This window comes from Hordeum vulgare, chromosome 1H (genome assembly GCF_904849725.1).
Source record: "Hordeum vulgare subsp. vulgare chromosome 1H, MorexV3_pseudomolecules_assembly, whole genome shotgun sequence".
Lineage (NCBI taxonomy): Eukaryota > Viridiplantae > Streptophyta > Magnoliopsida > Poales > Poaceae > Hordeum > Hordeum vulgare.
In genome coordinates this window covers 507326310-507348709 of record NC_058518.1, presented here as the reverse complement: position 1 = coordinate 507348709, position 22400 = coordinate 507326310, and the positions used below count along the sequence as shown (strand labels likewise).

The 22400-nt window shown below is 39.7% G+C and overlaps 3 protein-coding genes across 4 annotated transcripts; 1 reads left to right on the top strand and 2 right to left on the bottom strand.

Moving 5' to 3' along the window:
* Positions 1 to 251: 251 nt before the first annotated feature.
* Positions 252 to 1254, bottom strand: LOC123420561. Its single transcript, XM_045107384.1, has one exon. It carries the CDS (start codon positions 857 to 859, stop codon positions 443 to 445), a length of 417 nt encoding a protein of 138 aa, XP_044963319.1. The 5' UTR covers positions 860 to 1254; the 3' UTR covers positions 252 to 442.
* Positions 1255 to 4314: 3060 nt separating this feature from the next.
* LOC123451558 (transcription elongation factor 1 homolog) lies at positions 4315 to 6205 on the bottom strand. Of its 2 annotated transcripts, none has more exons than XM_045128260.1 (5): positions 6016 to 6205; positions 5389 to 5533; positions 5233 to 5303; positions 4751 to 4772; positions 4315 to 4649 (listed from the first exon to the last, which is right to left on the bottom strand). In XM_045128260.1, the coding sequence occupies exons 2-5, from the start codon at positions 5499 to 5501 to the stop codon at positions 4586 to 4588; spliced, it is 270 nt and encodes an 89-aa protein (XP_044984195.1). In that variant the 5' UTR covers positions 5502 to 5533; positions 6016 to 6205; the 3' UTR covers positions 4315 to 4585. The 2 variants fall into 2 exon arrangements, with proteins under 2 accessions (XP_044984195.1, XP_044984196.1); XM_045128261.1 differs by having other exon boundaries at positions 6036 to 6202.
* Positions 6206 to 15396: 9191 nt separating this feature from the next.
* Positions 15397 to 20949, top strand: LOC123402664. Its single transcript, XM_045096606.1, has 11 exons — positions 15397 to 15485; positions 15579 to 15732; positions 15956 to 15996; positions 16119 to 16172; positions 16280 to 16363; positions 16530 to 16615; positions 16799 to 16879; positions 18032 to 18162; positions 18696 to 18737; positions 19261 to 19337; positions 20793 to 20949. The coding sequence occupies exons 1-11, from the start codon at positions 15397 to 15399 to the stop codon at positions 20947 to 20949; spliced, it is 996 nt and encodes a 331-aa protein (XP_044952541.1).
* Positions 20950 to 22400: the final 1451 nt, after the last annotated feature.

The following is a 22400-nucleotide window of genomic DNA, read 5'->3' as shown; positions in this document are numbered from 1 at the left end:
CCCTTGTCAAGAAGCCCATCCTTCTCACAAAGGAAGCGGTCAAATTTCTTAGTAAATTGGAGCTGACACATAATGTACTCCTTCCGTTTCTAAATATAAGTAGTTTTAGAGATTTCATTTTAGAGATTTCATTAAAAGGCTACATACGGATGTATATAGACATATTTTAGACTGTAGATTCATTTATTTTACTTCGTATGTAGTCCATTAGTACAATATGTAAAAAGACCTATATTTAGGAACGGAGGAAGTAATAATTAGAGAAGAAATCAGATTGTTGGTTAATTTGATTCGCTTGTTCCACTTCCACGCTGGTCGCTGGATTATTATCTATAGTTACACATGCATGGCAAGCACAGACCAAGATGAACACCACACGACACGACGACGGGACGCACGCACGCACGCCTGCGACGATCAGATGAGCTCCTTCCTATCCTACCTAGTGCTGGTCATCCTGGAGGAGCGGCGGCGCGACCTCGACCCTGGCGACGCCGGCCCGGGCCCGGGCCACCTTGGCGACCCCCACCTCCCCGACGACCGCCTCCTCCTCCTCCTCCTCGTAGTTGGGGTCGTTGCGGTCGATGGCGGCGGGCGCGGGGTCGAGCTCGCTGTCGACGAGCCCCTCGGGTCCCTCCCAGGTGTACTTGCCGCCGCGGCCGGACTTGGGCGGGGGCGCGCCGATGCCGACCCCGCGGGGCGCGTTGGCCGGGTGGCGCTCCAGCCGGTGCAGCCCCTGCTCCTCCAGCTTGCGCTCCACGTGCTTCGCCGTGTCCGGCCGCCTCGTCTCCGGGACCGCCACCTTCTCCGCCACCTTGTGGCCCTCCTCGTCCCTGTGCACCACGCGCATGTGCGCCATCTTCTTGAGCTCTTGTTGTTCTGGATTGGACTGTGTGACCGGATGGATGTGATGTGATGGGGGAGACGGAGGCGGTGCGGCGTCGAGGCTTATGTAGGAGGCTTGGGTGAGGTGGCGATGGAATGGAGGAGTCTAGAGAGTGAGCGAGCGGTGGAAGGTTGGGGACGAGTGGCGAGGAGCCTAGAAAGAAATGGAAGGTGGCGGAAGCGGAAGGCGACATCGACATGGTACGTAGTATGCTCGTGACGCGACGTGTGTGTGATACGTACGACATTAGCCAGAGTTTTCTTTTCCCTAGATGCCTTGGGCCACGCAACATTATTGGCGATGGGCTTGGGCGTGCGTCATTGTACTCCTTTATCTCTTTTCAGATCTTTTTGGCATGTTTCACTTTCACCCACCCGATTTGCATCAGGTTATAATGTTGTGTATCTGCGTTTTTGAAGTTTCATTTTAATTATAAATTTAAACAACATGGACGGCTTTGATGAAAACAAAAATTATGTCATTATATTCGTATTCAAAAATATTTTTAATGGCATGAATTTGCTTCCGCCGTAGTTGTTCATATTGGTTAAGTTTAAGATTAAATTTAAATATTAGAAAATGCAGACGTGTTCAAAAATTCTTTTTAAGGTAAGAGCTGGTGGCTATTGACATTGTAAATGGAGGAGTATCTCAATGGAGGACAATGAAAAAAGTAATCCTTTTTTAACGTACGAATCACGTTCAAACTTCTAAAAGTATTTGGAGACGCGTATCCATGTTTGATGTGCAAGCTCAAAAACTTTCAGCTCCTAATACGAATTACATTTATAGAGAACCAACAAATACAAAATCAAATGTCAATAGTACTTCCTTCCGCCCGAATTACTTGGCCAGGAAATGCATAGAATCAAATACTACTCACACAAAACTAACACTATTTGTGGTCAAATTTGTCTTATTCAAATGTTTTTTTTGTTTTAGAATAGATGTCATTGATCTAATATAAAATTTATATTAATTTAATGTTAAATTTGTGACATTTATTTTAAAACGGAGAGAGTACCTAATTCTGTGCTGATTTACCCCCCCCCCCCCACCACCACCACCACCACCGCCACCACCACCTGCAGGTGTGTTTGTAAAATATATCTTATTTGTTTTGGACTGTTTTAATATGAAATTTTAGGATTGATCTTACGATCTCGTCTAAAGGTCAGATTTTATTCTAGTCTCCCCCATTATATCCCGTGCTACTGTACGGTAGCTCCATCGTCGTTGGTAGCCAATATAATGGTATCCTGTTAGGCTGTTACGTCCAGAGTATCGTGTGTTTCTCTCTTGCATGAGCACCCGAACTTCATGTATTCCCCCTGTTTTTCCTTTTTTTTTTCTTTTTTCAAATAATTTGGGGTTTCAAAAAAGGTCAAATTTAAAAATAAACAAATCTTCATGGTTTTTAAATATCATGAAATCATTCGATGTTTACGAATTCAAAAAATGTCCGCGTGTTCAACAATGTTTATGAATACAAAAAATAATGATGATTTTTTTTTCACAAATTTCAAAAGTTGATCCCAAATTTTGAACAAAGTTCTTCAATTTAAAAAATGTTCATGCATTCGAAAAATGTTAGTCACTTGTTCATGCATTTCAAAAAATGTTTGTAGATTTCTTATCATGATTTTCAAAACTTGTTGCGAAATTTCAAAAAAGTTCATTGATTCGAAAAATGTTCGCTGATTCAAAAATATGTTCACGAATTAAAAAACTATATTTGAAAAAATGGTCATGAATATGTAACAAAACCAAGAATTCATGAAATGATTGTGAATTTGTAAAAAAAATGTTCATGGATTTACAAAATGTTTGCGATTTCAACTAATGTTTGTGAATTCGAAACATGTTCATGATTTCAAAAAATATTAACTAATCAAAAAAATGTTTCAGAATCAACATAATATTAGAAACGTTGATCAAACAACATATATGAGCACTTTGTCATGCCATTCATTTCCCATATATCTGTCTCGGCATCCCCATAATGGTGACCCGTGGAAGAAACTACCCCTGATGGTCTAAATTTCTCACTAACAGCAACCAGTAAACGGGACACGCCCAGATCAATATACGAAATTTGGAACTGCGCGTAGTCTAACCTTTGCAGACAATTAGTAAGAGTACACACAATATCAACTGGGACCCCCAAACTGACCCATGTGATCACCAATTCCATGAAAATGCGACACATCTAATATAGCAAGTGGGTCCAAGATTGATATTGCAATGGAATCATAGAAGTAGGTCCGTAGCACGTTGTAAACTGAACCGTTAATTTCCCACTACATAAGCGGCGACCAAAACTTGGATTGATCGACCGATCTTTTGTAGAAAGAAAAAAAAAGGCCCCGATTAGTTTGTTCCAGTTTGAGATTCAACAAGAAGCTGCAAAGAGATCCAACTGTTTCTCTTTAGTTACTGAGGATACCTGAGTATGTATACACATCTTGAGAGAGGTGCAGCAAGAGTGGTGCTCTGCTGATGGAAAAACAGAGGCTGGCGCTCCTGCAGTTTGAAACAATCACATGGCAAGACAAATACAAGAGTAGTCACCCTGCTGCAAACCAAATCATTCCCTTACTACTGAACCCCCAAATATTACACCGTCCCATCTTTAAAAAAACTGCAGTATTTTATTTTTATTTTTGGCATCTACGTCTGTGTTAGTGAGCTAAGTAAAAAAAGCACACTGACTTAGCTAAGCTCTGCTGCACACTGCCGTAAATTCCTTTTGAAGTATTTCTGTTAGCCTGGTTGCAGTTTGGAATAACGACTGTAATTACTGGCCTTTCTATTTAGCTGTGAAATTAAACCAGGAACCTTACGAGGCAACAGGTAGTTGATTGCTAATCTTGGTTGCAATCATCGCAGCATAAAATCAAGTCTTAGCGAGCCTTGCAAACTACTTAAACAAACTGTTTCTATCAGGAAACTTAAAAGCAAGCCACCACTGTTTTTGCTGTGTTGCAAAATGCGGGTTAACCCACACACCCAAGCTACCAAACCAATCATTATAAGAACAGCTGAAGTAGTCTTGTTTTTCTTTGAAAAATTGATAAGAACAGCTAACAAGTGTGGCTAGTTTGACTGTAATTAACAAATGTATGATTAACATGTTCATTGGGCAATCCCAATTTCATGTTCATGCTCAGTGGGGCTGGCAGACGAATTATCCCAAGTATCATACATTTCTCCTACTCCTCCCTCCGTCCCAAAACAAGTGTCGCTGATTTAAAGCGGCCGTTATTTTGGGACAGAGGGAGTACTTATCCTGCAATGTAGACGGTCCTACGGCAGATACATGAAACAATACACAGTTGACAAAACAACCACAGGTTTGAGAGCTACTCACATTAAAGGCCTCTATCAAACAACCAACATAGCATAAGTATAACTTCTTCGCTGGATAGTTCACACAACAGCTTCCATGAAGGACTATATCAAACATGTCATAAGTACAAATTCTTCGCGGGTACTGAGATTTGGTGTAATCTCAACCGCTATACCAGGGCTTAAAGACAAGTACACAATATCATCGGTTGTGTATCAAGCGCAGGATAAACTGCCTATTAACGTTTCCATCGACCAGTACACCCTTACAATGCTACTACAGACATGGCTAATGGTGGCAGTAAATGACATCAACGCATTGAGTTCGTAGAGTATTATAACCACACATGCTCATGCACCATCATCATCTTCGACAGTGTTGACGCGCTCACACTCATCAATCCATTCGCTGTATCTGCAGGAAAAAAAATTGATTTTCAGTTCCAGTTGTGGTGCAGATAAACCTGACATGTTTGCACCAACGAGTAAAGAGTTATTTGTTGGATTTTGACTTACATATCAATAGCTTCAGTCAGCGCTGCACCAAAGAGAACAGAAAATTAGTACAATTCTGAGAACATTAGTTAGCTCAACAAAGCTAAACAACTATGAGTAGTAATTAACACTGTATTTCCTTTACAGGATATATTATCATACTGGTTCAGTTCTGATGAATGCAGGTTTGTTTCAAGTAATTTAGTTTGCTCAGACTATGACATGATAAAATAGGGAGACACATGGCCGCTCTATTAATGACCTGCTAGTTGATTAGTGACTAGACCCCCAAGTCTATGAAATGCGAATGACTGTACGAAATTAGTAGATAAAGCTATACCATGTTCCTAGAGTTGCAAACAATCAATCAATTGGTTGAGAAGGAACAAAACCAATGAGATGTCCGGTGCGGATTATTTTTTCCAGCTGAAAGTCATTCAGTATGGCATCTATGTCTACATTAGATGGCACAATCTGCGGCTGTAAGTCTAATTCATACATACCATTTGCAGTGGTGCTGAAGCTTTCCTGGCAGATTTGACAATTAGCCTCACCAATCAGATTCTTCATATCACTGAAGGATAAAAAGAAGTCCAGTCACAATGCTGAATGGATAGCCATTCCCAATGAACAGGAGAAGAGGTGAAGATAGTACTAACATCCGGCATTCAACGCTGCTCCCGTGGTTGCAGAATGGGCAGGAGAAGACCGTATCGAGCTTGTCCATCCTCTTCCTAGGGGGTGGCTTGGCGGCCGCCTTTCGCTTCCCCATGGTTGGTTGGACTTCTCTCCTTACTTCAAAATCTAACAAAGAGCAGCAGCAGTCATGATCCATCTATCTATCAAATGATGATAAGACATATACACACACTAGTGGAGATTCTGGTCGCGAAGAAATCATCACCGAATACGGTATATTTCAAAAGATGCAGTAACACATGGGTATCCAGGTGCAAAGCACCAATTATTACTCGTGTGTTGCCATAAAAAGCACCAAGCCACTATCACGCATCACCATCCCTTGTACATAAAATCAACCGAAATTTGTAACGACGCAAGATAAACTGCAGATCGTGTCATGTGCAGGCCAATCGTACTGCTCGTATCAACCACAAACTTGAATCCAGGAACACGCCCTTCCGCCATGGACACCATAGGGAGGGGGGCAGATCTGCCCGGAATTGGAAGGTGCCCGTCCCCACCCTAGCGGAACTAGCCGATTGGTTTCGGCAGAGGGAATCGATGCTGCGAAGGAACAACCTAGCTAGCTGCTCATACATGCGTACCTCGAAGGGGGGGAGGGGACCTGGTGGCCGGGCAAAGACCGGGACGGGGTGGGGTCGGCGTCGGCGGCGGAGGTCACCGAGTGGCTGGAGAAGGGAATCCGGCGGCGGCGGCGGGTAGATCCGCCCCACGGCGTTGGAGGGGAAGGGGAAAGGGGAAAGGGGAGGACCGAGGGGAGAGGAAGGTGGGGAATCGACAAGGCAAAATTCTTCTTCCTAATATATATCCATAGGAAAAAAAAAAGGAAAGGCAACCTCACACAGTCACACCACACGCTATCGTCGTTGATTATCAAATTGGGGCCACCGATGTTTCAATTTCAACTCTATTCTTACACAGACCAATCAACAAATGAATTTATAAATAATGCTTATTTTTCTCTTCACAAACGAGCACATTGCATGCAATATCCATCCACAACACAAATGCAAGCATCTTCTTATTTCTTACAAGCACCACACACCTTTCTAATGTACAATGATTGATAAGATAGTTTTACCTTAAATCTTACATGTAATTTAAAGATGATAAAAAAGAGTCTATAATGGATTATTCCTTAGCCTTATCTTCTATAATTGGTTATTCCTAAAAACATGGTGAGACATATTGTGCTAAGAGATCACCTCTTGTCTTTTCTTAAATACTTCCTCCGTCTCGGTTTACAAGTCATCTTAGATTGTGCACCGCAACCGAGACGGAGAGGAAAATAAGAGAAATCAATGCTAACTTGCTAATTAATACCATTGCATGCAATGAATTGATCAATGCATGCCGTGCTAGTTAGTCTCAAGTCATTAAATACATATACATCTCACGTTTCTTATTGGTTGTTTTCTTTATTCAAGTCAAAAAACAAGAAACGAGGTGAAAGTTAATGCATCATGCCTTAGTGTTTTGGGATTATTTGATTTTCGTAAGATGACTTATAAACCGAGACGGAGGGAGTAAGAGAAGACACTGTCTTTTCTTCAAGTTCTCTCTCACCCACCCCATCATTTATCCTATGTGACACTTCTAAGATAGCACCATTGTACATGCCCTAACCGCTCTTTCCGTTGAACTTGTTGTCCATTATCTTTTGTGTACATACATCATTCATCCTCTTAATCTATTGTCCCCTTGATTTTGCATGTAGCTTTCATGTTGTTGTTTTGTTGTCTTAAAACGATGCAAACAACATGACCGCGTCACCTTCTTCCTAATCTATTTCTAGAGCTAAATCTAGTTGAATGCATATGTGTTGTCACAGATCATGAATATTATTTTTTACCGGTTGCATATATAAATATAGATAATGCATGTCAAATTTCGCATCTATAAAAATGATATCCAGTGACAATTGAGAAGTAATTGAAATCCACTTCACTTGATATGTAAGTTGATAAAAAATTCCAATGTAACGATAAGTGATCCAAATAATTATTGGGTACAAACTAAGATCTACTCAATGTGTTTGAGATATTTTCATATAGTGCAAGGAATGTTGTCTTAAACTCAGCCAAACCCATAGTTAGCAAGACTAGGCGTTGCTACGGGCAATGGGATAGATTATGATTATGAACATTTACTAAAACTAGGTATTCACCTAGAAAAAGAAGGACATTAATTTAGGTATTATAAAAAGATCTAAACCAATGCATCCAATTAGCATTTGGAAATTAAACTGGCATGAAAATAATGCAAATTTAAATGTTATTTTCATTCAAAATATGAATTGGTACTCCCACCATTATTTATTGTTCCACTCGCTCCTACTCCATATCCCCTTATGGCCTGATCCACTCCCGATCTCCTCTTGTCCATACATGGACAAGAAAGCCCCATATATATCATGATGCACCATAGTTTCCAATAGTCTGATCATAATCTGCAACAGAACAAAGCCATAGAGGATTGTTTTCCTTGTAATAAGAGGGAATTATAATGCCCATTCCGTACGAGAAACATTGATCAAACAATGTGTACATCACATGTTTCTAGTTGTTCCTTAGAATATCAGAATTGCCAACCTACAAAGTAACACTTTTTCGTGTATACCAGTGATTAAGCAAAAAGACAATGGTGCATCCCTTGGAATTTTTAAGTTATAAGAAATGTTTTCAATGTGTGAAGCTGAACTTGGCTACCTGAAGATGAAATATAAGGTTGCTTCGTGAAAAAATGATTGTGTTCTTGTGATAGAAATAATCGTATGTAAGATAACCAATGTGTGTTTTGGCAAACCAATGTTTAGTTATATTCAAGCTAAATGAGTTGAACCGAATAGAAATTGTACACGGAAGTAGAAAACTAGTAAGCTACAACCTTAAACCTAAGTGACATACTTAAAAGTGTGGAACGTTGCATGGAAAACAAAAATTTCCTACGCACATGCAAGATCTATCCATGGTGATGATCATCTACGAGAGGGGAGAGTGCATCTACATACCCTTATAGATCGCTAAGCGGAAGTGTATATAACGCGGTTGATGTAGCGGAACATCTTCGCGATCCAAATCGTAGCCCGACCCGCGATCTCATCATGATCCGTCCCGTGATCTCATCACGATCCGTCTCGATCTAGCGCCGAACGGACGGCACCTCCGCGTTCAGCACACGTACGGCTCGATAACGTCTCCTCCTTCTTGATCCAACAAGAGAGGAAGGAGCAGTAAATGGGATCTCAACCAGCACGACGGCATGGTGGAGATGATGGTGGAGCAGTGCCAGCAGGGCTTCGCCAAGCGCTGCCGGAACCGATCTGAGGAGAAAACGGAGTTATTGGAGAGGTAGGGCTTCCACCGAGGCGTGGGAATTTATGTGTTCAGCCCCTCCCTCTCCCCCACTATATATAGGAGGCTAGGAGGAGGGTTGGGTCGCAGCCCTAGCCCCTCCTCCAAGGAGGGGGCGTGAGCATAGGGAGGTTTCCGCCCCTCCCCAAGGCACCTAGGAGGTGCCTTTCCCTTTAGGGACTCTTCCCTCCCAATCACATGGGCCCTTTGGGGCTGGCCCAACAAGTCTTGGACACCTCCTTACAGCCCGTGCACATCCTAGGGGCTGGAGGGACCCTTCCGGAACCCTCTGGAACCTTCCCGATACAATACCGATAAAACCGGAAACTTTTCTGGTAGCCAAAGTAGGACTTCCCATATATAAATCTTTACCTCCGGACCATTTCGAAGCTCCTCATGACGTCCAGGATCTCATCTAGGACTCCAAAAAACATTCGGTCACCAACATACATATCCCAATACTAATCTAGCATCACAGAATGTTAAGTGTGCACACCCTGCGGGTTAGAGAACCATGCAAACATGACCGAGACACCTCTACGGTCAATAACCAATAGCGGGACCTGGATGCCTGTATTGGTTCGTACATATTCTACGAAGATCTTTATCGGTCGAACAACGATGTCAAGGATTCAATCAATCCCGTATGCAGTTCCCTTTATCCATTGGTATATTATTTGCCCGAGATTCGATCGTCGGTATCTCGATACCTAGTTCAATCTCGTTACCAGCAACTTTGTCCCGGGTGCACTTTGTCCTCGGCCCACATATCAATACTAGTCTTTTCTCACCCATCCTAGAACTACTCCAAGCCAAGCACGCTTAACTTGGGAGTTCTGTTCAAATGGGCTCCCGGAAAAGAAGAAATTCCCCTGTCCGCAAACATCCGTGTAACCGCGAGAACCTGACTCTGATACCAAACTTGTAACACCCCGGACACACCCGCCGTAACTCTGATACCAAACTTGTAACACCCCGGACACACCCGCCGTCGATCGTTACTCCTGGCGGGATCTAGACTGGCCCCACATATCAATACTAGTCTTTTCTGCGTACTTTGTCCTCACTCATGCGCACCGGGGATCAACTTCCCGGTCGGTTACCCATCCTAGAACTACTCCAAGCCAAGCACGCTTAACTTGGGAGTTCTGTTCGAATTGGCTCCCGGAAAAGAAGGAATTCCTTATTGATATGAGTAGCCTATCATCCCTAATAAGCCAGGCTATCACAGTGTAGGCGCCACATGAACAACTTCCTGTGCCCTGCTACACACTGGTTGAAGTGACGGTTCAATGACCTCATCAAGTTCCACCATCCTCCCACTCAATTCTTTTGAGAGAAATTTTTTCTCAAGAAAGGAACCGTTTCTAAAAACAAACACTTTGCTTCCGGATATGAGATAGGAGGTATAGCCAACTGTTTTGGGTGTATTATGAAGATGCATTTATCCGCTTTGGGTCGAGCTTATCAGGCTAAAACTTGTTCACATAAGCGTCGCAACCCCAAACTTTTAAGAAACGACATCTTAGGTTTCTCTAAACCAAAGTTCTTACGGTGTCATCTCAACGAAATTACGTGGTGCCCCATTAAAGTGAATGTTGTTGTCTCCAATGCATAACCTCGAAATGATAGTGGTAATTCAATAAGAGGCATCATAGTATGCACCATATCTTAATAGGGCGCGGCTACGATGTTCGGACACACCATCACACTATGGTGTTCCAGGTGGGATTAGTTGTGAAACAATTTTCACATTGTCTTAAATGTCTGCCAAACTCGCAACTTAGATCATCATCTCTACGATCATATCGTAGACATTTCATCCTCCTGTCACGACGATCTTCAACTTCACTCCGAAATTACTTGAATCTTTTAATAATTCAGACTTGTGTTCCATCAAGCAAATATACCAGTATCTACTCAAATCATCTGTGATGTAAGAACATAACGATATCCACTGCGTGCCTCAACACTCATTGGACTACATACATCAAAATATATTATTTCCAACAAGTCACTTGGTCGTTTCATCTTAATGAAAACGAGTCCTTCGGTCATCTTGCCTATGTGGCATGATTTGCATGTCTCAAGTGATTCAAAATCAAGTGAGTCTAAACAATCCATGTGCATGGAGTTTCTTCATGCGTTTATACCAATAGGCATGGTTCGCATGTCTCAAACGATTCAAAAATGAGTGAGTCAAAGATCCATCAACATGGAACTTATTCATGCGTTTTATACCAATATGACTCAAGTGGTAGTGCCACAACTAAGTGGTATTATCATTACTACTTTGTATCTTTTGGCATCAATATTATGAACATGTGTATCACTACGATCGATATTCAATAAACCATTCATATTAGGTGCATAACCATTGAAGATATTATTCAAGTAAGATCTGTTGGATTTCACCTCTATCCTACCCCCAACTTGTTTGGGACTAAAGGTGTTATTGTTGTTGTTCTTGTTATGCATTTAAATATTGTCCAACGTTTATCACAAAATTGTTCAATGTGTTTTTAAATATTGTTCATCGTGTATTTTAAGAATTTTTTTACTGTATATTGCCAATTTTTTCAATATATATTGAAAATGTGTTCATTGTATATAAAACATTTAAGTAAATATTCGTAATTTCCAAAACAATTCATGTTTTCAATTTTTGTTCAATTTTAGAAAAAAAAATCATGTTTAAAAGTTTGATCCAACTCTAAATTTGCTCACAATTTTTCAAATATTATTTAGAACATTTGTGAAAAAATGCAGGAATTGTTCAGAGAATTTGAAAAGAAATCTGGTTGTATCGATGCAATCGGTTCTTAAAAGCTGATCATGTGTCGTCGCGAGTTCGATCTCTCTCTCTCTCTCATACAAACACAACACTTTCTGGACTTTTCAGTGCACCCCGAGTTCGTTAGCTCCAAATGGGCTGGCCCATTCACGTCTGCCCTTCAGCAAATCCTCAAAAAATTGTGTGAACTGCATTATAGGTCTGCAAGGTAACTGCCAATGATGGAGCTATATACATATAAATGAAATTCATGGTTTCAAAAAAGATTTATGAATTTCAAAACAATGTTCACGACTTTATAAAATGTTCACTAATTGTAAAAAATATACATGAATATGTCAAAAATTTGTCTGACTTAAACAAATATATTTATAGAATTTTTTTTAGAAATATGTTCATGAATATGAGAAAAATGTTTGCGAACGAAGAATTTGAAAAACGTTCGTGAACGATGAATATGTTCATGAACGATGAATTTGAAAATATGTTCACGAACAACAAAAAATGTTCGCAAATATGGATTACATGTTCTCGAACCATAAAGTGGAAAATATGTTCGCGAACCACAATATGTTATTGAATATGGAAAATATGTTTGTGACTTCAAAAAAATGTTCATGAACGTTGAATTTGAAAAAACAGTCCGAGAATGTTGAATTTGGAAAAATTCTTAACAAGTTTTAAAAAGTTTGTGAATTTAAAAATGTTAATTAATTTGCAAAAACATTTGGAGCTAAAACAATGTTCATGAATTTGAAAAGATGCTTATGAATTAAAAAAATCTTCATTAATTTGAATGTTTATAGTTTCAAAAAATGTTCTCGAATATTCACGAACATTTTTTGAAACCATGAATTTTAATTTATTTGGAGTGAAATACATTTATCGTTCCCTAGAATTTATTTGAATTTACTTGCATGGTCGTTACCTTGTGGGCCCTCCTATCCGACGTGTCGCACGTCAACATCCCCGGCTGGCCAGTCAGGTGGGCTCAGACAGAATTTAGACCTAAATGACACGCTTACCGCATTTTGAGGACCTGGATATCGATTTTTATAGTTTAAGGACCTAGATGACACCCATGAAATAATACGAGGACCTACAGTGCACTTCACTTCAAAAAATTTGCCGCCCGCGAACGGCGTATATGATCTCTCTTGTAGCTCTGTCACTGCTTCAATCGATGAAAAACCCTATTTACCGCTCTGTGCGGGGATCGGGCTGGCTCAGAAACGGGGCTGCAGTGCCCGTCCCAGCCATTTTTTGCTGGTTTTGGGAAACTTCTAGAAAGGTTTCTGGACTTTTTTTTTCATTTTTATTTATGCTTTTTTTTCTTTTTTATTTTCTGTTTCTGTTTCAGAAAAATATTCTGGATTTTCAAAAAATATTTTTGGATTTTTAAAAATATTCTCAATTTTAGAAAAGTGCTCTGTATTTTCCCAACATTTTCTCGGTTTATATTTTGTTCTTAAGATTCAGAAATTGTTCGTGTTTTCAAATTTGTTCAGGATTTTATAAAGTTGTTCTCGGTTTCAAATTTTGTTCTCAAGATTCATAAAATGTTCATGCGTTAAAAAATTGTTCATGCTTTCCAATTTGTTCATGATTTTTCAAAATTGTTCTCGGTTTCAAAATTTGTTCTCAAAATTTCAAAAAATGTTTGTGCTTTAAAAATTTGTTTGGATATTTTCAAAATTATTCTCCTTTTCATTATGTTCTCAAGATTCATAAAATGTCCGTGCTTCCAAATTTGTTCACGTTTTCTCAAAATTGTTCTAGGTTTTAAAATTTGTTCTCAACATTCAAAAAATGTTCATGTTTTAGAAATTGTTCTCCGTTTCAAAATTTTGTTTTTAAGATTCAAGAAACGTATTTTCTTTAAAAATTGTTTGCGCTTTCAAATTTGTTCAGGATTTTTGAATTTTTTTCTCGGTTTAAAAATTTGTTCTCGAAGCTCCGAAAATGTTCGTGCTTTAAAAATTTGTTCGCGCTTTCAAATTTGTTCGTTTTTTTCTCAAAAATGTTCTCCTTTTCAAAAATTTGTGTGCTTTAAACAATTTTTAGCGCTTCCAAAGTTTTTCATGTTTTTCAAATTTGTTCTCAGTTTTAAAATTTGTTCTCAAAATTCAATAAATGTTCATGCTTTAAAAATTTGTTTGTGCTTTCAAATTTGTTCGGGGTTTCTCAAAATTGGTCTCCTTTTTCAAAAAAAATTCTCAAGATTTAATTTTTTTTCGTGATTTTAAAAATTGTCCGCGCTTCAGAATTTGTTCACGTGTTTTGAAAATTGTTCTATTCATTGCATTTTCACAAAACTGTTTGTAATTTCAAAAAATGTTCTTCTATTTCATTTTTTCCTTTTCCCCATAATTTTTTTGATTCTTCTCAAATAATATTCGCGTTTCAGAAATTCATGTTCAAAATTTTAGAAAAAGTTCGATCTGCAGCGGCTTATGGTTCGTGTTGTTAAATTTTATAGCTGTTGTTAGGTTCGTTAACATTCACGCATGTAACCTTCCACCTTTGGTAGTAAGTCGAGATGGTTAACCAAGACGCACTCCGACCTAGAGGTACCGTGTTCGACTCCTATTGCTCGCTCGTTTTCATTTTTTGCTATTTTCCACCCCTACAGCAAATGGGCCGGCCCAGGAGAGCTGGCTCTATGCGAAACCGCCACTAGTCGCCACAAAATGCGGCGTATAGGTGCTCCCTCAATCCATGGCTTCACGGACTACTGACAGTTGCGCTCAACCATGCCAGGCCTTTTTGATCACTTTTTAACCCGCCTCGAGTTCGTTAGCTCCAAATGGGTCGGCCCATTCGCGTCTGCCTTCAGAGAACACTCAAAAATTTGTTGCCCGCAAGCGGCATATAGGATCTCTCCTGTAGCTCTACCACTGCCTCAACCCGTGGCTTCACCGACAGTTGATAGTTGGGCTCAACCAAGCCAGGCCTGGCCACTCTTTGCGCTAAGGATCATATATGGATGGTGTTAGAGCATCTAGAACCAGGCTTTCAAAACCTGGGCTCACAGTGCCCAATTACAAAACCGTGACCCAGTCGGCCTCTCCAAACTGAATGCAGACATCTGGGTTAGCCGGCACCCGTCAAACACATCCTAAATCTGGGATATGCATGAAGAGATCCGGATGCGTCTGTCATGTCGGACAGGCCCACATTGGTCCATCCAAACCCACATACATCCCAATTCCGGACAAATTCTAGACCACAACCAACACACTCCACTCCACTCTCTCCGCGTCTCCGATCTTTCTCCCTTCCAACCCATGTCGAATTTTGAAAGTAGCGAAGCGTCCGACGATGGATTGAACAACAACGATGACTAGGTGTGTCGTTGTTGTGACTCGGAGACGGGCGACATGGAGGAGCTCGTGCTCCGCAATGCGGATCGCCGGTTTAGTTATTTATTTGTTAATTTTGTTTGGATCTGTGTCCGGTGGCAAGCGGCGAACTTTGCATTTTGGTTCAACGAACTGCATATTTTTATGCTCGTATGCAATATCTGCATGAATATCATGGATTTGGGGGGGGGGGGATGTACATGGATGTTTTGCAAGCGTAGCCTTGTTTTGCAAGAAAGAAAGGAGTCCTGTCCTAGAAAGAAAAATCCTTCCGGGATAATTAATGAGAAGATCGAGTCCTGAAATCTATCTAAGCGCCCGCGCGGAGGTAGAAACAAAACAAACCCCGAGCTCGTGGTTAACGGAGTAGTAGCTAGTCGAGATCTTGGCCGGTCGATCGTTTGTTTGGCTTGAAGAGACAGATAGGTCGAGAAGAGAGGAGCAGCAGCGATAGCGATGGGGGCCACCGAGAGCAAGCCGAAGCCGCCGGCGGCGATCCTGGCGCCCAAAGTCTTCGACTTCCCTCCCGCCGCCGCCCGCACCAGGTGCTATGCTACACCGAAGCATGCATGCATGCAAGCTACTGTAGTAGATCGCCGGTAGTTCAATCTGCTGTTGCTGACGATGTAAGCATGCAGGATGTCGACGCCGGCGTACGATCTCATGTTCGGGAAGCTCTCGCTGCGCGCCCTGTTCGACGACTACTTCCAGCGCCACCCTGACCGCAACGTCGAGGCGGGGCTTGTGTTCAAGCCGCCGGTGTACGATGCCGACGTTGATCTCACCGCCACCGTATCCACTATGTCAACCTTGATGATTCTGGACCTTGTTTTTTTCTTTTCTCGATTACTGATTCTGGACCTTTCAAAAGAGAAAAAAGATCCCCAATATTTTTGTTCCTTGCACTGCTTTATTTTGAGAATCTTGTTCCCTTTTCAGTTTTCACCCCTAATTTCCTGGGCTGATAAAGCATGAGGAAAATGTAGTTTGTTTCCTAGTAACTGAATCTCGCTAGATGTCTAAAGATGGCGGGGAGGCTCTGATGCGGTGGCAGAGGTGATTACTGCAAAACTGTTATATACCTTCTCATCAACAAAGTCATGCATATTCCCCGTTTCCTCTTATTATTAAGCTCTATATCCTTGCTAAACACAAAATTGACTGGTGAGATTTTGTAGGGATTCCGATGATCCCCATAACTTTCTGGAAGTTCTCGCCTCCACGTCAAAAAGGTAGGCGCTTTCTTATCGATCGTTGGTTCACCTAATTGATCCTCTTTTTTTCTTTCACTTCAGTGTGCATAATGCTGACTTGTCTTTAAATGTAATTTGTAATCCAGCATGTTGAGGCTGAGCTCAGCCGCTCACTATCCTATTATTGGTATTGGCGCCTTTGGGACATTCCCTTTGCTTATGGCAAACAGGTAGGCTTTATTTGTACCTCTTGTTTATTTATTTTTGCAAATTCTCCATGCATATAATTGTTACATAGATAATTCTCTTGGTATAGTTATTTCTTTTCTTCTTTTCTTAGCATGATCTGAAACCATACATAGAATTACAAACTTAATATATTTTATTATTTTGCAGGGCGTGTTCAGAGGACTATGGTGTCATGGGTTTAAGATATGTTTCACAGAATGTATCGATTGGAGCATCCTTTTTGCCGTTTCCTTGTATGTCACTACCCCGTTTATAATTATATATAACTGAACTTGTTGAATGGCCTGCAACAAAAAAAGAAAATTTACAATGTACCCAAAGTAGTTTCCAATCTTTGATTTTGATTATTTTTACTTGTGTTGCTTTGTATTTAATATTATGTTATGATATGCCTAGTTCTATTACTTTCTTTGCAGTTCCTGGTGAGGTACCATATGGTGCATGGTTGGTTGGGAGAAAAGGGAATTTCAGCGCAGGCCTGCAATACAAACCACTTAGTGAGTGTTACTGAGCCCTAACTTAGCATCAAAACCGTTTTTTGTTAGTCCCATAACGTTTTGCTCTCTTGCATATGCTCTTCACTCACGTGCATATTTATTATTTTGAGAGGCTTTTCATTTATAATCTTTTCCCAGCATGGAAAATACCATAATTAAGTGTGTTGTTGGAAATGCCTTTAGCTAAAGATTTATAGTCTACATGTGTATCCCAATTTAGATGCTCAGACTATCTCTTTTCATAAAATTTTCTATCTACTTCTATTATTTGCATGCGATAAAAAATATTTATGTCCCCAAATTTCTATGTTATGCATAGAATTCACACAATACAAATTCTAGACATTACACATCAAAAGATCATCCAAATTCGGTATCAACAATTTCTAACTCCATAGGCTAACACAATTTTAATGTACATAATCAGCTAAGTTTGCAAAGTACTCAAGCTGAGCCTAACCATCTCAAGACATACATACTCAGTTTATAAATGTTGCCAAACTGGAAATAAAAGATAACTAAATTGTATCATAATTCAATAAGATTTTCAGGACTATTTTTTCTTGAACATGTGTACATGGGTCATTTTATTACAAAAAGAAGAACACAAAAAGTAGTTTATAGCTAGCTACACAAACCATGGAGTCACCAAAGGAGACACTCCCACCACACCCCACACAAAAGAGCCCAAGAGTACAATCCTAGCTATCTAGCTGGTGATGAGGATGCTTGGAAAAGTGGCGCAATGGCGCATCCTTTGATTAATTAAACTGGAGTAGATATAGTACAGTTACCATTACAAAGAGGCACCTAAATGAGAAAGACTCCCACGAACCATTGGTTTTAGACATCATACGTTTGAAATAGCTTTGATGTTTGTCCTAACAAGAGAACTTATAAATAAGGACTAGAAGTAGTAGAAGTAGTAGCGGCAAGTTGATAGTTACTAGGACAAAGTACATGATACATTTTTTATGCCATGTACAATAGACTTTAATTCTACTCTATGCACGCATGTGTCGTATCCCCACATTTTCATAATTAAATGCAAATGGTGTGTTTACTGGCACTTTAAAAGCTATTTTCTTTATGCCACTGTTCAATTTTGGGTGCTAAAAATTATTTCTATTTGTTTTCATATGATACCAACAGGTGGAAGCAACCATCCTATGCCTTTTACAGACGTGAAGAACTGGAATGCTGCAGTCAGCTATGGCATAGGCTCAACTAGCCCACTCGACAATTCAATACTTTTTGCCCTAGAGCTTGTCAGAAATACACAGGTTTGTTGCACTTTTATTCATTGTTCTGTTATAAAATTTCATGTTATTTGGTACCATCCAATCGTTTAGGTACCCATTTTGATAAAATTGTAACGGAACATCAACAATTAAAGTACACTATTAACCAAAAGTATATCTCTAGTAGTGATTTTTGGTGGGTGAAATAAGATACTTTTATTTTGATGACATTGCATCGTAAAACATGATTATTTTATTCAATTTTTATATAGGATTATTTAACTATAAGTGAATATGTTTTTTTTTCAATTGCTACTTACACAATATGCAATTTTTTGTAAAACAGATTTTCACTTAAGAATTAAGGAATTCAATATATGATGAAATCATAGAGAAATGAGACTCATATGTATGTTTCCTTTTGGGGGTAGGAAGCCATTATCAATTTTTTAAGACTCTTGCTAAAAAATGTTGACACACCGATCTTATATACATTTATTGAATCTAATATGCAATAAAATTTATGTCGGCTGATTCGATCTCATGCATGACACTTTCTTCTCATTGATGTGTAGCTTGTGGCATCAATCTATCAACACAATATTCTTCGAAAAGAGGTAAGAGCATACTTCATTTGTGATCCATATGGAGTTTCCTCCATTTCTGATATTTAAAAGAACTTCCCCATGTACGCTAATGCTTCCCACATGACATTTACTAACTAATGTGCTTGTTAGTTAAACACTTCAATCTAACAAATAAATTTGTTGAATATAAAAGTTTACTGCTCCCTCTGGTCCATGTTACTTGTCGTCGCTGCATGTAATATGCATCCACTATGTCATCTCTAAAGAAATACAATATGGGTCCTTCGCAATTTTTCTAATATATATGAGGACATCCTAATAATGTGCATTAGATTTTCACCGTGGGCATTTATTTATTTATTCATATTTTCATGTTGAAATCTAGCAGGGCAACTTCAGTTTGGCACTAATGCTAAACGTTAATGAAATCAGTTTAGAAATATAATGATTTTTGGCCAATGCGACTTGATGAGTCAAAATACAAATTTATTTATTGAAATGCAATACAAAATAACATTGACATTTAATTGAATTTATGTCATATGTGTTGCAGGTATATCGGTGGCGTGGTGATGATCGTATTACCGGATGTTTAAGCTACCTTGATTTTGGGCTTGAGCTCGCGACAAGGTAGATTTTAACTAGAGGCAGAGGTATTTATAAATATTTTGTTGGTTCAGCTTACTACAATTGTGTTGTATGCCATATTTAGGGTAAATGAAGACAAAACAACGGACAATGTTGACAAATCCTTGTTTCAGATAGCCGCAAGTTGGCAAGTTAATGAAAACTTCCTAGTAAAGGTCGGTTATAAGTTCTTTATTTTTTATCAACTGCATCTGGAGTTTAATAAAATACATGCTATTTGTCCTTTGAAATTGTCCCAAACTGCTTGTAAAATTAGAGGATACCCCATGCGTTGATGTGGGAATTAATTGATGAAAGTTTGGGTTGATAACATGAGAAGCAAAATTAAAAGTTCATATAACTTATTATATTTGGTTATGTATAGTTTTAACAATATTTTGAATATAAGTAGAATAATTGAATTGAACAAATTTTCCTATGCATGTTAATGTTGTGGTGAGTCTTTTCCCATGCACGATTGCATGTTAAGGTGGGCCTTATCCTATTCGTAGGTGTATGGTAAGGTGACATACTTGCATGTTGAGATAAATAAGTTAGTGTGGATGCTTCTCTTATAGCTATATAAATAGGATTATAAAATTTAAAAATAATGTAGTGGATTGTCACCGTGATGCCAAGATTTAAGACCACTCAATCTCATGCCTTCATTTCTTTGTGTGAATAATAATAATAATTATTATTATTTTAACAGGGGAAGGCAGATCCCTCCAAATCTTCAGCGGCTTTGGCATTGAAGCTTCCACCATGCTTTACATTTAGCATCACAGGTTTGCAATGCTTAAAATTCTTAGGGAAAGTTTTATTTGAAAGAATACCTTTGTCATACCATTTAAAAAAACTATTGTATAAAAATGCTTTAACCTTTTGTAGTATTATCTAGTTGTCATGTTTTATGCCTTTTGTTTGCACCGAAAATCTCAAGCTTCTCGCGCTACTATTTGTGGTCGAGAAGCATTTTTTTAACCCTAGCAGTATGAGATGTGTAATCTCGCACTACATCTCCTGTATTTATATTAATGATAGTTGTCTATTTATATCAATTGCTTTGTCTCCTAATGCTCAAGAATCGGTTCAAGATTTGTTGTAATGTCATAATAAAATATTATTTGTAACAAGTAGTTGCTATCTCACTCAATATAAAAAAGATATTTTGTGATCCAGATTATTTCAAGTTTTCACCCATTGTCTCCACATGGCTTCCTATTTGCAGTTGAAAATGATCATTCGAAGGGTACCAGATCATATGGATTTGGAATTCATGTCGGAGATGATGTCGTAGATCCTAGGTTCGTTATTCATATTAATACGATTATTATATTCTTGCTTGAATTGCAGTGTGGCATCACACACTAAAGTGATTATTTTGTCGAGGAATTGTACATATCCAATGTCTTATATGTGTGTTTCCCTAAGATAACTATTTGAACTACGATGCAGATTCCATCGAACAATCAATTCAGATTGGACAATCTTAACAGAAACAGAAGAGAAATTTAATGGAGAGCAGGAGAAGCGCACATTCCAGTTTGACCCTGATTCAGGCAACTTTGAGAATCTACCAACAGTGTTGAAGCCTGTCGACGAAATATTGTAATGAGGGCTATTGCACTCTTCAATTCTTCATCACATCTCTAAAACTATATGATGTATTTTCCCTAAGTTACACTATTCAAGAACCAAATGAACTCCATGAGATGGTGGGTAGACAATCATCCATGCATGCGTGTGGATGGACGTGTATTAAATTTTAAAGTGCAATGATACCATAGGCAATATAATGGACAAGCCAATCATCCATGCATACATGTGGATGGACGTGTATTAAATTTTAAAGTGCAATGATACCATATGCAATACAAAGGACCTGAAAATATTAAAAAATAATTAAACAACACAAAGACATTTCTTTAGATATACCACAACTAATTAGAAATCAATTACTCGGGTTTAAAAAAAATAGAAACGCCCATTGGCTGGAGAGGCAACGCCTAGCATGCCGTGCCACAGTCTGATTTTGCTCATAGCATTGTACCACATTATATTTGTTTTTTTTTCTTTCATAATTTTCTTGTTTCTTCATGCTAGTTGACAACTAGCAAAACCAAGTCGTGTCTTTTTTGCGTCTTGAGTTTCATACATATAATATTTTTAAAATGAAATAAGATGCAAACCAACCTCTGTTTGAATGGTTAGAGGGACAGTGCTTGCATATGGAAGGAGTCGTTTTCGTCGATGACGAAGCGTCTATGCCGGCTCAGTCTATCTTAGATGTTCAAAGGGATAGGATGCGCCACCATGGCTGCGGGGCCAGAGTGGGGCCATCTGTGGCGCCCGATCACGACGGACCATGGCATCTCGTATCCAAAATCATTCTGCCGTAGGTGGTGATGATGACCTGCGCTCGTCGGCGGCCCTGGACGGACGTGGTTTCGCGTCCGGAGTGACTCTCTCCACCTCCACCGGCGTGGTTGGGGGTGACATATGGTTCGGTAGGCGTGGTGGCTCTATGTGAGGTGCAAATTTGTTTTCGGTAGTGTCAGGGGTCGGTTATTTCTAGCGGTTGTGGCTTGTTGCGGCTCCTCCTCCCAGGGCGGTGACTCTAGGCGGCTTCGGGCCATCATGAACGTCCAGTCATGGCCGTCTTTGGCGGCGGAGAGGCTGGCGATGTCCGGTATTACATTTCTTCGTTAACGATGAGCGTGGCCCTCCTTCATGTAGTGGTCATCTGAGCCGACAACATGTTCCATCCTATCTGCTCCGATGGCAGGGACGAAGCCAACATGCAAGCATAGGGGGCAAGTTTGTTCATGGAGGGGGCAAAGTTCATATGAAATAAAAAAATTGACTACAACAACCATTATTATAGTAGAAAAATCAATTTATTAGGGAGGATCTAGCCCCCCCTCGTCCCCTCCTAGAATCGTCCCTGTCTAGTGGTTTGTATTTCTGACTTGGGATTGGAGCAAAATCGCCGCTCGGCTTGCTGATGATGGCAGATGATGGCAGCGACGACGCATGTGGATGGTGTGTCCTTCTTGGAGCCGC